This window comes from Cinclus cinclus, chromosome 10, assembly GCF_963662255.1.
Source record: "Cinclus cinclus chromosome 10, bCinCin1.1, whole genome shotgun sequence".
Taxonomy (NCBI): Eukaryota; Metazoa; Chordata; class Aves; order Passeriformes; family Cinclidae; genus Cinclus; species Cinclus cinclus.
In genome coordinates, this window is record NC_085055.1 from 16,161,202 (window position 1) to 16,177,985 (window position 16,784).

The window sequence follows — 16,784 nt, forward strand, 5'->3', positions numbered from 1 at the left end:
CAGCCCAGCCCAGCCCGGCACACGAGGGGTGGCGTGTGCCCCGTGCATGGAGAGCGTGTCCGGGTGCGTGCTGAGCTCTGGCACGGGCAGGAGCCGGGGCGCTGCAGGGCGCGTCTGGCGGCCCCAGCCCGCTGAGCCCTGAGCCGCTGCTCCCGGGCAGCCCCGCCGGCACAGCCCGGCCGCTCGCTCAGCTCCCGCGGCCCTGCCTGGCCCGAGGCCATCGCCGCCCGTCACCGTCACACGTGTCACCAAACGCGGGTGACAGCCATCCCTCTCCTGCCCCGCTGACGCCCAGCGCACACGCCAGCTCTGCCCAGCTCCCGACGGAGCTATGAGGCTTCCAAGGACAGCATTAGCTGACCCTTCCTGAGACTGATTTTCACAGAACCGAGGAGCTGCTGCTTCAAGGCGTAACTCAATTTTCCAACTCCATACAGGAAAATGCAATGAAAGATGCTATAATATATATGTGGTATTTTTTAAAAGAGCTGAAAGCAGGCTCAGAGCTTTCCCTACCTTTGGATTTATGGTTACAATGTTTTGGAGGTCAGAAAGTGTAGCAGTTCCACCACAGAAGCACGTATTGATTAAAAGCTTGCAACTTGCTAATTCAGCTCTTCACAAATATCAACAGCACTGTTTTGCAGAGGCAGGTAGTCAGAAATATGATCTCCTACTAAATAAAAGTCGTCTAACACTGAGAATGATACAGGAGTTGCCTTAAGATCTTACATTTGATCTTGTATTTGGCCGCCTTGAAACATTAGCTGGGCCCCAAACACCATCTTACCAGGCAATCCTCATCATTCTCTATGAGGAGTCTTCAATTTTACCTCTCCTTTAACATTTTATAAACTAGCAAAAGGACTTCATCTTTAAAATAAAAACAAACAAGAAAGCCCCAGAGCAATTACGGTCTAAAAATTGGTTCTTCAAGCACACTAGAAATAACAGTTTTTCTCCTGTGATTCCCCATATATAATTTTATGTTGAGATCAGTTTTGCAACTGTTTTCATTCCATTGAACGTGACTGTTCTTAATAAATTTAGTGGTCACAGACAAGTCACTTGAGTTGTTCTGAGTCATGGGAAATCCTCCAGAAAAGCTCTGGTGGGGATTTCTATTGTAGTATCACATTAAGAATTACCATTAGAGGCTGACGACTGCCCCTGGCCCGTCTTCTGTCCCATCTCAGAAAGAATTGCACTAGGCTGTATCCCTTCCCTCCTCAGGATGTTCTTTCCATTTTTTGCATTGTGTATAGGTCCTTGCACAAGTAACTTTCTTTGGCAGTTTGCAGATATCCTTGATTTTCAGATCACTGATTTAAAAGGCCATCCTTAAGAATGTTGCATACAACACAGTTCTGGTGGTTTGTCTTCCTTATTTTCATGCTGAACTCTTGATAATAATTTTAGGTTGTGCCTTTTTCTTTCTGCACACAGTCTGATTGTACTGAGCACCGCACAGCCACTCACTCACTCCCCACATCCCACCTCACCACGGGATGGGAGGATAATCAAGAAAATAAAACAGAACGCATGTTAAGGCAAGAATGGTTCTATAATTGAAACAAAGTAGTAATAATGATGATACTACTAATAATAATTGTAATAAAAAGGAGGAGAGAAGGAGATAAAGCCTAAGTAAGATGTGATGTGATGTGATGGATAAAACGTAAGTAAGTGATGACAACACAATTGCTCACCCTCTGCTGCCAAATGCCAAGCTTGTCCCTGATCCATCATCAGCCTCCTCTTTCCAGATAACTTCCCCAGTCCATATACTGGCATGATGTTCTATGGTGTGCAATTGCCCTTTGGCCAGTTCAGGGCACCTGTCCCAGCCATGGTTCCTCCCAGATTTCTGTGCCTCTCCTCACTGGCAGAGCATGGGACACTGAAAAGTCCTTGACTTAGAGTAAACACTACTGAGCAACAACCTAACCATCAGCGTGTCAGCAGTATAAATTATCCGTTAGCAATGTAAATTCTCATACTGAATCCAGAACAGCCCTGAACCAGCTGATAAGAAGAAAAACCCAGCTCATCACAGCATCCTATGTAGGAATATATGTAGGAAGAAAGCTGGCATGCAGAGATCCAGGTGGGTATTCACACTCAAGTGCTAAACTTGCAGTGTGGTCCCAGTCAGAGAGAGGAGTGTCTTTCTGAGGACAAACTCCACTCCCTGTGTTTTAATCAGATAACACTTTTTTCGGTATTCACAGGTAGTAGACAACACCATTAGTACTGGAAAGGAAAAAAAAAAAGCCAACACGGAAATGGGTCTTTTATTTAGTCAAAATATTTTTATTTGGCTGTATTTAGCGGAATACAGCCCCCATTATTTGCTCATTATTCTCAATTTCTCATTCTTTCAGTCCATTCTTTCAGTACAATATATTAACAGTTTGCACCTCATCAGCATTTTCCTGTTAAGGCTCCCAAAGCATTTAAAGACATCAATTAACTAATCCTCACAACAACAACCATTAGCAGTAGGGAAGTAAAACGATCTGCAGCTGCAGTGAGAAGTTAACATCAACTTTTCCCAAGTTTTTCTTTGATTTCCAGTATCTAGCTTGTACTATGCCAGACTTGACAAACACGCGTCCCTGCAGTTGTATTTCATGCTTTTGAAAGAAAGACTCATTTTGAGCACTCAAAATCTAGAGCTATTTATCGATATCTTTCTTTAGTAACTTGTTGAAGGCCACACAAAAAAGTGAGCAGCAGAATCCAAAACTGGGAACAAGGCAAAACTTCCAGTTTACATGAGTCATAATTTTCTGCAACTTACCTTTGGACTTTAAAGCCACAATCCATTCCCTTCTCCTTACACATTATTCTCTGCTGGACACATTTCCAGCAGACTTCAGCCTCAGGTACTCACATTTGCATTTTACTAGCAAGTTTTACGTGAAAGCCTCCACAGTCATTGATTCTATGTTGTTACAATTCCTTTGGATGACTGCAATGAGCCTTAATGAAAAAAAAGAAACCTCTAGCACCCCAACAACCTACCAAGCAACAGGTGTGGTTTTTATCTTTGAGTATTTAAAGCAAAATTCAGAGTTTATAGGAAAGTCTAGTATGTGATTGTTTTAAGGAAGATAACCTCAACCCCAGGCTTGACTCAAATGAAAGACTAAATATTAACTTGACATTAATACCTTCTTATCAGTAGTGCATCTGCAAAGAGATTCTTCATAAAAGCCTGTAAATTCACAATTATATCTTGCAAACAGAATTACTATGACTGTTCAAGCAAACAATAATTTTAAAATATCCATTCAGTTCATGTAAATGGCATCTTCACATTAGTTCCACCGTAAGAAACTGGCATGGAACGCAGACAAAACCTTTTCTTAGTTAGGTTGAACACTGAAAATTCAAACAGTCTGACAAACACAATGCAAGTATTTTAACAGAAACAATATAAAGTTTCACTGGCTTAAAAAAACATCTAAATGAGAAATCCTGGTTATGTCACTGAATTGCTAGACCCTACATTTAAAATGGTGCATTTACAGAGCCATTCAGGTGAATTAGGCTTCTTCTGTAACACTAAATACTGAAATTCTGATAAATTGTGCAAGTATTAAAAAATATTAACATTTTAAATGTCAACATTACAATTTTAAATAGACTTGCAAGTGCAATGTTATAAATATTAAAAAAAAACCTCAGAGCTACAATTTTATATAATTTATATGAGCAAATGAAAGTGCTTTTCAAGTATTTATGTTCATTTACAATTGGATTCTCTTGTATATAAGTCAGTGCTTAGATGGTACAATTTAAATATCAGTCTTTTAAAAAAAATTCTGGATGCATACATTTATCTGAATGGAATAATGGTTTGATTTGCAGATATGCATGCCAAATATTTAAATACAGAATGCAATTTGTAATAAATATTTAAATATTAAATGCTGTAAAATGGAAATATAGATTTTGTTAGGAATCTCATCCTGAGGGGTGTGTAATAAACCTAATAATGGGAGCCCTTGAGCCATACAGTAATTGTAACAAAATATCAAATTATATGGTAAACAGTTTTTTCTTCAGGAGAGCAAAAGCATGTGATCATAATAAAGGCCCAGTACTGCCAACTTTGAAGAACTCAAAGATTGCACAATCCATGTCAAAAGCCATGGAATCTAAAGAAAACTTTCCAACACTTTCTTCAGTCAGCCCTTAGCCACAGTCACTCTGGAGCACACAACCAGTGCTTGTCACCACTGTCCTGCCTGCCCAGTGCCTGCTGCTCTCCCTCTCTGGCCAGTCAAGCACCACTATCACCACAGTGATACAAATGGCTTTGTACTCCTGTTTGCCAGCCAGAGTAAGGGTGAGGTACATGGGGAAATGCTTGTTTATTAGACAAGAAAACCAAACCAAAACGACTTTTAATGAATCATTATATAGTTAAAAGTGCACTGAAAAGATTTCCTATTGAACCCTATCTCTCCTAAGTGCCAGACTGTCATCTTAAATGATGCTCCCACTTGGAACACTGAACATATGTAAGCTGATACAGGAGCATTTAGGTTGTCTTGCCCTTTGTGAAGCACATGACACAAGGCAGCATTGACATCTTTCATTCAGGATCTGGTGGTACCATAGTTTAATGGTGAAGATGCAGCTCAGAAATGACAAGGTTCAGCAGATGCCCCTGCAGATGCCATTACAGACTTCCTCCAACAAAGTGCTTTGTCATTTGCCAAAGACAAAAGTCAAACTGTTGCCCTACCTCACCACAGTGCTGCACTGGCAATTTATAATTTTCTTTCCAGATGCAGATGGACTTTAATAAATTATAGCTCTTCAGAGTTAGGCAATTCTTTGTCATAAATCAGAGTTTCATGTTCTGTGCAGAGTGGCCACTGTTTAGATTGGTCTCCTCATGCAGACCTGACAACGACTGATGATATTTTCTAGTTGTCCTGCTTTCAAAGTCTGTGGCACAGGTCGCCTGGAAGAAAAAACCCAAATATTATTTTTTTTCTTTAAAAATCAGGGAGAGACAATGAGACTTTGGATATGGAATTACTGACAACAACCTTAACATTTTTGGCTCAAACATCTGTGTGTGACAAGAATGACCCTACACCTAACAAAGAGGGGTGCCTAACCTGAAGGGGATTACAGAGGAAGCCCCCACACGTTTTGCAGGCATTTATTGTCTCCTTGGGCACTGGGATGCAGGGAAGTACAGTTTACCTGAACATTCTTCTTGGACTTAATGATGCCAACCAGAAACTGTAGGAATTTGTGTAGTAGTTGCACGTCCCCCTGCCATGGCACTCTATGAATGGGACAGCCCGAAATTCTTCCAGACATGATCCAGGAGATGCCAATGCTTGGCCAGAAGCTTCTGAGCCAGCACCTGTGTACTGTAACCACCAAAACATTTTGATGAGAACTTGTCCATCAGCTTTTAGTAAACTGCAGGCAAAAAACCAAACCAAAACAAAACAAAACCTCTTTCTAAAACATACCATATGTTCTGTGGTATATCTTGGAAAAATAAAATGAACGCAGACTCATTTGATAAAACTTACAATGAACCCTAGAAGCCTTCTGAAAATTCAAGCAGTCAAGCAGTTATGGCATTTCTTAAGTCCCTGAAAGGTCTTTTTCAGGTCGATGAAATGCATGAAACTAACCAGTACAAAGACTAGAAAGCTGGCTTCTGTCCAGTTGAGTACAACACTAACTACATTACAAATAAACCAAATTGGTGGGAGTGTGTTTTCATATTTTTGTTGCATTGATCATTTCCCCAAACACAAAAAGCAGAAAAGGCATTTTCCTTTCTGATGTTGGTAAATGCTTGCAGAACTAGCTCTAAAATATTTTACAACAGTTTAAAACTGGCTAGAAAATACCATCTAACTTGGCTGATGTTGGAAACAAGCTAGTTGTTTTAACCAAATGCTAAAAATTTCTCTCACTCTTTTCCAAGTTTATTATTATTATTACTACTTGGGGCCAAATCACAGGAGAAACAAAAATTTCACCCTAGACCTAAAAGGACTTTACATTATACAAAAAAGAGGGATTTAAAATTCTTCTACCTTTATTTGCTGGCATCCCTATGACATCCCACAAACATGGGTAAGAAAGATGAAATGCTACATCCCCTATTATAATAAATACACTGTTAGTTTCCTAAGCAGTTCACAATTTTCAGTTACATTATGAACTTTCTTCACTCATAACTAATTATGGCATCAAAATTGCTGAGGCAGTCTTCTGTAGACAGTGTTCAGTGTTTATTTTGATTTTAGCTTTCAGTGCAGTTCAGCCTCAAATGTGATTTTTAAAAGAACTTCCTGGCATGGAAGTTGGTCACTTATTTCTATGTTTTTGTGTCCAGGACCAGTTTAACCACTCCAGTCCCCAAACCTGCTTCCTAGATCTTAGCATAACATACAAAAGTGAATGCATGCAGTTATTTTTGTCAGACTAAAGTCCTCTAGTACTTCTCTCATCTTTTCTACTTTTCCTCCTGCCACCTGTTTTTGTGAACAGATCAGAATAGCTGTTTCTATGCTTGCTTTTTGGAATTGAATTAATTAATAGAATTATTTTCTACTTCTTGGCAGAGGCAAAAAAAAAAAAGAGAGTATTTAACAGTTATTAAGAAACAAATGAGCTATGAACAGCTGAAAAGCTGAAAACACCAATGAAAATGAGAGGACATAAAATGAATATTTCAAGTTGTTATATCCTTACCATAACAAAAGAAAAACCCTTCCAGAGAGACATCCAGCCATCTGGACATGCAGGAACTATGGTTGTTTGGCTGTGAACTGCTATTACCATTGCAGCTCCTTCACAGACAACACACCTGTGAAGGAAAACACATACATTCAGTGCAGACATGAGGGAAAACATGAAAGCAGAACAAACTTCTGCCTTCTAGGATGGTAGCTACCTCATGGCATAGCATACCATGCTATAAATGCTACTACTCACACAGGCTTCTGTGTTTAATGAAATTTAAAATTGAAGATAACCCATATACCTTACCTTGCAATTGCTTTGCAATCTCCATTAGTAAGACCAGACTAAAACGGTTCTAAAATGGGAATTCCAGAATTTTAAGCTTCTTAATTTTGCCTTTAACAAAGTAATGAGCAAAATGTTACTATTTTCATGTGCTCACTGCTTTATGTTGTTCTGGTTTAGTTCAAAGTTCTGAATTTCTGTATGTTTATTTGCTAAGATTAGAAAAAGTAATCTATATTTCCTACATGAGAAAATTGAAGCTGAACTACTGGACTGCAACAACTGGGTAAGGCAGAACAGAAGATAAGAGTGCAAAGCCTGCCTTCCCACCTCGGATTCTGGTGCTCTAGGTCTTCTATGCTTTTAGAACTTTTCTCTTAAGTTGTTCTTCATCCTTCTTAGTTATTCTAAGCAACTAGAAAGGGCCACGCTTGCAGAGGGGTGTTTTATAGCTGAGAACCTTCAGCTCAGTCTACAATGTTCTTCACCAACTACAGTAAATACATCATCCAGAATTGAAAACAGAACTTGATTTGTGCTATAATTCTAAATAATGAAGCCATCTGTTATTTAATTTTATTTAACTATTTAATTTTAGTCTGTCTCTGATATCCATAATGATAGGGTCTTAAGAAAACAATCCCTCCAATCAATAGCACAGTGTGCCATTTTCTTATGTTGGCTCTGCAGCAACAGGCCCTGTGGTGGGACCCCAGCTTTATTCTAACCTTTCTTGAGAGAATCACTGAACATTTGACATATGTAGGTGAATAATCAAAAACCAGGCCACTGAAGTCAGTGCTTGTACTGGCTGAGATGGGCAGGTCTTGCCTAAGATTTGTCACTTAAAACAATTTATGATGCCCCTGTGGTTCCAGGGCAGAAAATTCTCATCCTCTTACCTGCTTATCTGGGGCTCTAGTGCCCTGCCAGAAATGGGTGCCATGTCTGGTGGCATCACCACTGCAGTGGACAGCCAGTAGGAGTAGTCATTGCGAGAAGCAAAGCTACAAACATCATTTGGGCTACAGAACAAGAATGGCATGGTGCTGAACCTCTGCAAGCAGCTACCAGCTGTTCCTAGAAGACAAAAGAGGAGAGGTTTGAGCCAGACAGGAGATTAAATTTAGCACAGTGACCAGAAGGGACACACGATGGCACTCAATTTATTGTAGGAAGGATTAAAACAGCTGGTAACTATGAGAAGTGTCTGTACAGTAAAATTATCTGAAAGCAAAACGATTCTGGATTATAAAAAATATCTATATAATAAACAAGAAGAACAAAATCTGATAAAATAATACAATCTTCTTGAATGGTATCAGTCCTGGACACAGTGGAAGAGATTCAACTGCTTTTGCTTAACAAAACTTTCTGGTGACACTGTTCACACTCTAATGCATCCCACTTAGGTTCCAAGATTCTACAAGATTCTCCTTCACATCCTGTGGTGTTACTGTCAGCCCTGTGCAAATGTTGTGAAGGTTTATATTAGACATCCATCCATAAGTACTGAATTCTTCCTCAAAAAACTCTAGGGATATCAACAAGGGAATATAGGAGCACAGGCAAGAAAGGTGTTCTGTAGACCATGATTCCAGGATTGACTCCAGACCACTCTGGAGATGGATGGTTGAAACCAATGTTTATCTCAGACACTTACTGTAAATCTGGTTTCATGACAACTTAGCATTACTGGACTCTAAGAAAACAATATGAAACTTTTTACCAATACAGTACCAAGATCTTGTCCATGTGCTCGTTCATTTCCTTGTACAAAAAGCAGTGAATAGCCAACATAGATCTGGGATGTCCCACGTGGGCATGAAGGAATCTTTGTTGTCTGACTATGCCGTGTAAAGATAAATCCTTTTCTTGTTGGACCAGCAATGATAGTACCTGGTGATCCAGGTAACCCCTGCAGACCTGGAAAGCCAATCAATCCAGGTTGTCCTGTGGGTGAGAAATAAATATGTCTGCTAGTATTATAATCTTGTTTGAATTTTTCTTTACTTTTAAATTAGTGAAACTGCTTGAAAACTAACAAAAAATTACCAATCATAGCATACAACTTAAAAACTGGTAGTATTTGTTACTGAGGTAGGAATTCCTTCAGACCTAGCTCAGGCAGCTTTACGTTGCATAACTTCATGGAATATTTTAAAGAACTACGGCCATTTTTACAAAAAAAAAGCTGAAAGTTAAAACATTTAGTGATGCCTAAATAAAAATAGTTGATTCTATTTTGATGTAATAAAAAGGCACCCTGGTACCTAGGGATTTCAAGTGACTAAATAGAAGTGATTAACAACAGAAGAGCAGTCAAGGCATATTTCTGTAAATTATTATTTCAGTTGTGAACATTCATCTGTTAAAAGCTAAGAATGTGCTTACATGTGTCACTAAAGCTACTGAAAATGTTCTGTAAATTACAGAATCTCAACACATGTAAGAAGAAGGATTTACAGAAATCAGCAGTACAATCTATCTGTAAATTCAGTAGTACCAGTCAAACAGAGATTCTGCTTTCCTGTACCTCTTTGTCCTGGAAATCCCCTGTCTCCTTTAGGACCAGGCAATCCTGGATGACCTGGATGACCAAAACGTCCTGGTAGACCTTTTACTCCTTTAGGTCCTAAATTACAATCAAGAAAAAAAAAACCCAGAGCATATGGCAGTAGTTATTATAGATTTTAATAACTGGTACAGAATAAAGTTAAAATCCCTATATAAATCTGTGTTAGCATAAAAGCATGAACTTACTAAGTTTTCAGACTATCTACGGTGTGTCATCATCTCTCCTATCAGGAAGATTTCAAGGAAACATTGAGTGTACTGCAGAAAAATGACTTCAGCAGGCCTGCCCCCCTAAGAGCTCCCTGCCTGGGGTGCAAAGCTGTGGTGCTGGGAAGGGCATCCAGATACCCACTGCATATCCACATCACCCTGCCTTCTCCTTCCTTCCCCATTCCTCACAGCTGTGGCAGGCTTCTCTTCTGGTGCCAATGAGAAGAAGCCAGCCTGTCCTTTCCTTCCCACCCTCAGACAAGGACAGACACAATCACACTGGAGCACATCTCAAATACTTCTATTACAGGTGGCAATTCCCTTCTCCCCACAAGTGACGAACATCCTGACTATGGTTCTGGTTGTGTGAAAATGGGGAATATTTTCATCCACTATATTCCTTATGCTTATATTGAGGGATGTACTCACTGACTCACTGCAAGGGTGGGGGGGCAGTTGGAATGGGACAGGTTAAAAATATTAGAGTGTTAACAAGGTACAAAGAGCTATTTTTAAATAAGGTGAGGTCTTTTCAAAGACATGTCAATTTTCTATGCAGAACTTTTTCCACCAAACCAAAATGTTCTGCTAAGCAGCACACAAAGACATGCATAGAGGTAAAAACATAATTCACCTTGTAGTCCAGGAATCCCTTGAACTCCTTGATCACCTGGTGTTCCTGGGATTCCTGGCAGTCCTGGAGGACCCTTGCTTCCTGGGATGGAGAATGTTTTTCCAGAGACTCCAGGTGGGCCTAGAAGCAAAAATGTAATGGAGAACTATTGCTTTACATTAAGAGAAAGCAAACAAACTACAAAAGAAACCAAATAAATCAACCTAAGTCAGCTGGTATTGGAAGGATAAGGGTTGGTTACCATGCTGGCCTTTTGGTCCCCGTGGCCCTTCTGGACCTTGTGGTCCTGGGGGTCCTTGATTACCCTTTTCTCCTAAAAGAGAAAATTGAAGATACATCTGTCTGGTTTAAAATGTCAAAACAACTGTCAAAGTTTCAGAGGCTTATTAAAGAGTCCTGCACAGTCCATGCAAAGTTCCCAAAGGGTAACTCATAGGTAAAGCCTACAGACTCATTTGAGATGTAGAAGGGGATTTCTTCACCTCTGCTGCAACTGTGTAATTTAGAGGTCAAGTGCATTTAATTTGTAAGATGATACTGTCATGTCTGTCTATATGAAGGTTGATCAATAGACCTAGTTTAAATTCTCAATTCTAGACTATGTTCTTCCTATCTTAAATGTTTTTGTCACTAGATTTGCAGCCTTCAAGTGGAGTTCAGCTCACTTTAACCCTACTGTCAGTTATGCTAAAGACTTCAAGGGACTTGTGGAGTTTTGGATGAGGAATTTGATAAGTGCTTCTTTCCACTGTGCACAATATGAGGTTACATTCAGACTCTGCTCAAAAAAAAATTAATTAAAAAGTGTTCTTAATACCATGTCTGGAGATTTGACATATATGAAATGAGAGGTTTTTTGCTTAAGAAAGTAAGATTACTGTCTGTGTGGTGACTTTATCAATTAGAACAAATTTAAAATGTGCAGTAGTTAGCATGGATCACTGACAGGTAGGTTAAACAGGTAATGACAACTCCTTGTGACTGTAAATCATGCAATTGAAAAATGAGAATACTGGAGTTATGCAGGCTTACATCATATTTAAATCACTAGAAAATTGTCTAAATTAAAAGGATATTTAGCCAGTTACTGATTAAACTCACCCTCAGGAACATGAAATTAATAAACCCAATACATTTAACAGTTTGTCTGCTGATAAACTGTAAATTAGATTACAATTGGAATTATTCTTACAGCAAACAGTGCTGTAATTATGATTAAATGCTCCTGAGTTCTGTAGCTAATAGGTTGTCAAAAAGTGACATTTTCTAGCAATGGTGGGATATTTCCAATTGGCAGACTCAGTGTCAAAGTCCTTACAGCTCATCACTCACTAAGGACAAACTTGTTTTGAATTTGCCTGAAATGGAGGTTGTTGGTCTCTCAGCCCTTCCTCACCTGAATGTGAGTTTGAACCCACCAGAGCATGTACCTCAGTGAAAACTCTCCTAGTGAATGCTTTCCTTTAGACCTGACTTACACCCCGATTTTCATGGCAAAACCTCATGGCTCTAGAACCCCTCAGACACAAAAACTATTATAACTCAACATATAAATGACTGTATTTGGCACACAGGAGTGTACATAATAAATATATGAATACCTTTTACACCCGGGAATCCAAGAAATCCAGGGTGACCTCTAGCACCAGGATAGCCCAATCTACCTTCCATTCCCTGCAAAACATGACATTATTAATCAACAGGAGCAGCATCTTCACACAATGAAATACATTTTATTTTTGTTCAGAATATTCAAAGCATTATGTTCACAGAATATGCTGCAACTAGAAATATCTGCTCCACTTTTAAGCATGTTAGAAATAGTCATAGTATTGCTCATAAAATGGGTGGAAGGGGATGCTTGTTGGGGTTTGTTGTTTGTTTTGAGATTTTAGAAAGCATTTCAATGGGTATTATTTTCATGGTAAGAGCAGACAATCAATGCAGTTAGAAAGAAGCAATATTCCTTTCACTGACTTTGGGACCAGGAGGGCCAATGTCACCAGCTGGGCCCCTTGGCCCTGGTATTCCATCCACCCCTCGGACACCTTTGCTTCCTTTCATGCTGAGAGTGGAAAGACCAGGAAGGCCTGGAAAACCTGGAGCACCTATACAGAAACATCAGAGGAAGGGAAGACTACTGCCAAAAGCTTTTCACACAGATTACACACAACACAGTGCAACATTCAATGGCTCCACAATGATACTCATGTTTATCACCTCAGTGATTTCCAAGGAAATACACACACTTTAAAAAAAAACCCAAGTTTTTCCTATCTTGCTAATTTAATCTAAGATCAAAACTTACAGTACTCTTGAACACTACATGTTTTTGGATCTCCTCCAGTTGTAGTTAAGTCTGGAATCACAGAATCATTTACATTGGAAATGACCTTTAAGATCATCAAGTCCAGTGGTAAACATAACACTGCCATGTCCTCACTAAAGCATGTCCCTAAGTGCCACTCATGCTATCTCACTTTGTTAAAGCTGGATCTCAGCTGCCCTACTGACCACATGAGAGGAAAGCAAGATAATGCAATTGGGTGGACTTGAAAGCTTAGAGTTATTTTAATTTAAATGCCACCGCATAGATCATGTTATCTGCAATAGTAATAATGCATTAACTGCTAAATTAACCTATTCAATTATGAAACTCTCCTGGTGGAATACCCTTTTCAACCTTGAATTCTGGATAGGTTGACTTCTTATTTCAATTATCAGTATATCTTTTCAGACAAATAAGGAGTTCCAACAACACACCTGGTCTTCCATGTGCACCAGGAATACCTCTGTTCCCTTTCTGGCCAGTGACTGCCACACCTGTGGTGCCTTGAAATCCAGGTAACCCCACTAAGCCAGGAGGTCCAATGGGTCCTTGATCTCCCTGATGACCTTTCACACCTGGAGGCCCAGGAAAACCAGGCAGTCCCATGTCTCCTTTGATTCCTGCAAAGTGTGAATATTACATGTGGGGAAGGCAGTCAAGACAGTGAGGTCATGTGACAACTCCGATTATGTGGTTCCAATATGGCAAAGGTGGAATTCAGCCCTTGGTTTTTGTACTGAGAATTCCCAAAGCCACCTTGCTACCCTAAAGCAAAATAGTTGTGAGAAGACAGGACTCACAGCAAAATACACACCATTTTTTTAAATTAAAAAACCCCCACAAATATAAAAAAAAAACAACCTCACTCCACTTCAGAGATTGCTCATCTCAAGGAATAAACTTGAGAGGAGGATAGAGCAGAGAAGGGAATATTTATTGATGAATAAGTAGAGGAAAAGCTTCTTTTTTCATCTTTTCACTAACAAATCCTTTTCAACTAAATCCCAGATGGAAGCATCAATATGAATGCAATAAAATAAGAGACTATTCCAAAAGGATATTGTTCTGAAGTCGATCTTAGAGTGCTTTAATTTTACTTTTTTCAAGTAAAGCAAATCAGTGGATTTCTACTAGCACTAGAAACACGATGTAAAAGCTAAAAAATGGGAAGAGTCTCTTCTGTTCATCAGTATAAAAGGGAAGATGAACAAAATTAAAATGCAACCATTGCAGCTTTCTCAAAGTATGCTTATTATTCAGAAAGATCTTGTTTTCATAAAAGCATGCTCTGTTCACCAAATTATATATTGAATTTCAAAATTTCAAAAGCTCTAGAATATGTATATGTCACCTTTACAAGACCCCAGAAGTCAGCTTCTTTATTTCACAACATTTAGTTATTATAATATTATTTATTATTATTTCTTTATCAGCTTCTTTATTTCAACAACAATCTTTTACAACAATCTAAACTTTACAAGCAACAACTCTTGACATTTAAAATACAGGACAAAACCACTGATCAAAAGCACAGAATCACTCTTGAATTCCTCTGACATTCTTAGTGCCATTTCAAGCATCTGAAAGCAGGAGGGGACTTGAGGATGGTTCTGTGATTTAAAAATTAAGCTGCTGTTTTTTGAAAAGACAACTCACCTCTACGTCCAGGAATACCTTGAACACCAGGGATCCCTCTCCCTGGTGGTCCTGTAAAATGTTAGGTAACATTACACTCTAAGTCCGAAACAGTTTTTAGAAAACATCACAGTTTCCTACTATTTTACATATTTTTTTCAGAAATAATTGAATCAAAAGATAGAGTTTAGTTGTATATAAAATAAAATATATTATTTCCATTTCTTCTCTAAAAGAACACAAATTAAATTTTTAAGCTTTTATTTATAGCAGGAACTCTTATTGGTCAATCTTATTTGAGGTACATTCTACAAAAAGCTTTTCTTTCTTTTCAGAGAAAAAAAACAGAAAAAAAAATCTGCTTTTAATTTAGTTATTAAGAAAAATAGAAAAAGAAATGTAAATAATCTACAAAAGAGACTACGTTAACAGTGATTACTTCAAAGTTAATATGAAAAATACTTTCTAACTACTGTGGATGCCCTCTCAGTATCTTCTTGATACTAACATGTAAAGAAACATTTTCAGTGTAAAATTCTGTCAGAATTCAGTGTAGGACTAAATCTATCAGAACATTGATAACATCAGGAGTGACTTTTAAATGAAAGGTTTCACAACCCAAGGTTTAGGTCATGGAAGCTTTCACTATTCATGAAGAGAAACACTGTGATTCCTTTTATTTTATATTCATGTAAGAGAGAAGACTCCTTTGAAAGGATTTTAGTTCTTTTAGTCTCTTTGAGATTAAACCCATAAGATCTGTTAACACCAGTACTTTGGCTCCTGCATGCATGAACATTTTCAGGGAACATTTCAACACAGGTAGAATAAAGCATTTATAATGCATTTGGGTTGTTGACAGCATGCACAAAAATTGCATAGAAAAACATATATAACCTTCTATGTGTAAACTTAGCTTTGGCTCCACAGAAGCTCCTTAGTAATCCTTCCCAAATAATCCTTGACACTATAACTACAGAAAAAAACCTGAATTGTAAAGTACAATGAAAATATTATATGTTACCTGGTTCTCCCTTTACTCCTGGGGGACCAGGCATACCATCCTGACCTTGAGTACCCCTTTCACCAACAAGTCCATGTTTTCCAGGGACTCCAGTAGCACCTGTGAATAACAATGGACCACAATATAATTTTTACTTCTGTAATTCTGCAGTGAGAAGATCTGACTCCGCTTTATTAAAATTTAATTAGCTCAGCCACTTCAAAGATAGGAGTAGCTGTGTTGGTATAGAACAGCACAGAGCTTGTATTGAGCTCACTGGCCTTCAGTGGATTTGACACCCCCACTATTTTCACAGACACAATAAAGCCTTCAATGCATGCCTCTCTGTTGCTGCAAATACACATTGTCCCTGAAGTATATTTTAAATTCTGTTTTAGTTCTGTTGCTTTAGCAGAAAACTACAACTCTGTCTCTCCTGCTCCTCTAGTTAATTTTATTCCCTTCATCTACCTCTATCATAGTTTATTACTGTCTTATAGGAAGTTGAAACTAAAGAACCTAAGCCTTTCTCATATATCTGTGGATATCACATCTTGAGATCCTTGGATATGTACTTATAAATAAAAAAGGGCAAAAAGCCTTCCAGTAGTGAAACAAAATCAAAACTTTTTGCCTGAACTGATAACATTGAAAAGGGGCTGTTCAAAGGCAGTAAAGAAAGCCTCAAACTGAAAGGAAATCCCAAAGCCAGGGCAGTGATTTAGGAGAGATGCTATATACCATACCAGGAGGGCCTGGGACTCCCGGCTGTCCTGGGTGGCCCTGGCGTGCCTTTTCACCAATAGCTCCAGGGGGTCCACACTTCCCTGTAAGAAGAGAGTGTGACAGAGGGGAAGTGGCATCATCCCCAGATCCAGACGCAGTTTAAGAGCTTTGATCTTGTTTCTGATTTGGCCAGCTGCAAAAGTTCTTCAGGTGACACAAGCTGGCCTGGCTGCCCTGACCACAAAGGAGCTGTTGAGGTTTACAGCAGTCAGTATAAATCAGTGTGCCACCCCCAGCTCCCTGTGCAACTGGAGGAATTATCTTCATCTACAAGCATGTCACCAGTTCACCATCCCTCCAAAAGTACCCCATACCTGGGATTCCTGCACCTCCAGTTTCCCCTCTGATCCCACGTTGTCCTGGTACTCCTGTAAGTCCTGGATGACCCTCGGAGCCCTTTTCTCCTTTGCTGCCAAAAACTCCTGGGGGACCTGGATCTCCCTGAGAAAATTGCACACACACAGCTAAAGAATCACAGTGAAGAATAGAAAAATCACATGCAATTTTAAAGGTTGAGTACATGGAATCATGTTTCATTAAGATTTTCAGACAAAAACCAAAGCAGACTAAATACAAGATATTCTCAT

At 39.0% G+C, this 16,784-nt stretch overlaps 1 protein-coding gene across 1 annotated transcript in view; it reads right to left on the bottom strand.

The window, feature by feature from the left end:
• Window positions 1-4,896: 4,896 nt before the first annotated feature.
• Window positions 4,897-16,784, bottom strand: part of COL4A3 (collagen type IV alpha 3 chain) — a 56,484-nt gene continuing 44,596 nt past the window's right edge. The window contains exons 38-52 of the mRNA XM_062499067.1: window positions 16,512-16,638; window positions 16,158-16,238; window positions 15,433-15,531; window positions 14,430-14,480; window positions 13,208-13,393; window positions 12,422-12,552; window positions 12,046-12,118; window positions 10,686-10,757; window positions 10,445-10,564; window positions 9,560-9,658; window positions 8,764-8,976; window positions 7,926-8,103; window positions 6,748-6,862; window positions 5,230-5,402; window positions 4,897-4,981 (exon numbers count right to left, since the gene is read on the bottom strand). Of these exons, the coding sequence (XP_062355051.1) occupies window positions 4,897-4,981; window positions 5,230-5,402; window positions 6,748-6,862; window positions 7,926-8,103; window positions 8,764-8,976; window positions 9,560-9,658; window positions 10,445-10,564; window positions 10,686-10,757; window positions 12,046-12,118; window positions 12,422-12,552; window positions 13,208-13,393; window positions 14,430-14,480; window positions 15,433-15,531; window positions 16,158-16,238; window positions 16,512-16,638 (1,803 nt within the window). The remainder of the gene's footprint in view (window positions 4,982-5,229; window positions 5,403-6,747; window positions 6,863-7,925; window positions 8,104-8,763; window positions 8,977-9,559; window positions 9,659-10,444; window positions 10,565-10,685; window positions 10,758-12,045; window positions 12,119-12,421; window positions 12,553-13,207; window positions 13,394-14,429; window positions 14,481-15,432; window positions 15,532-16,157; window positions 16,239-16,511; window positions 16,639-16,784) is intronic.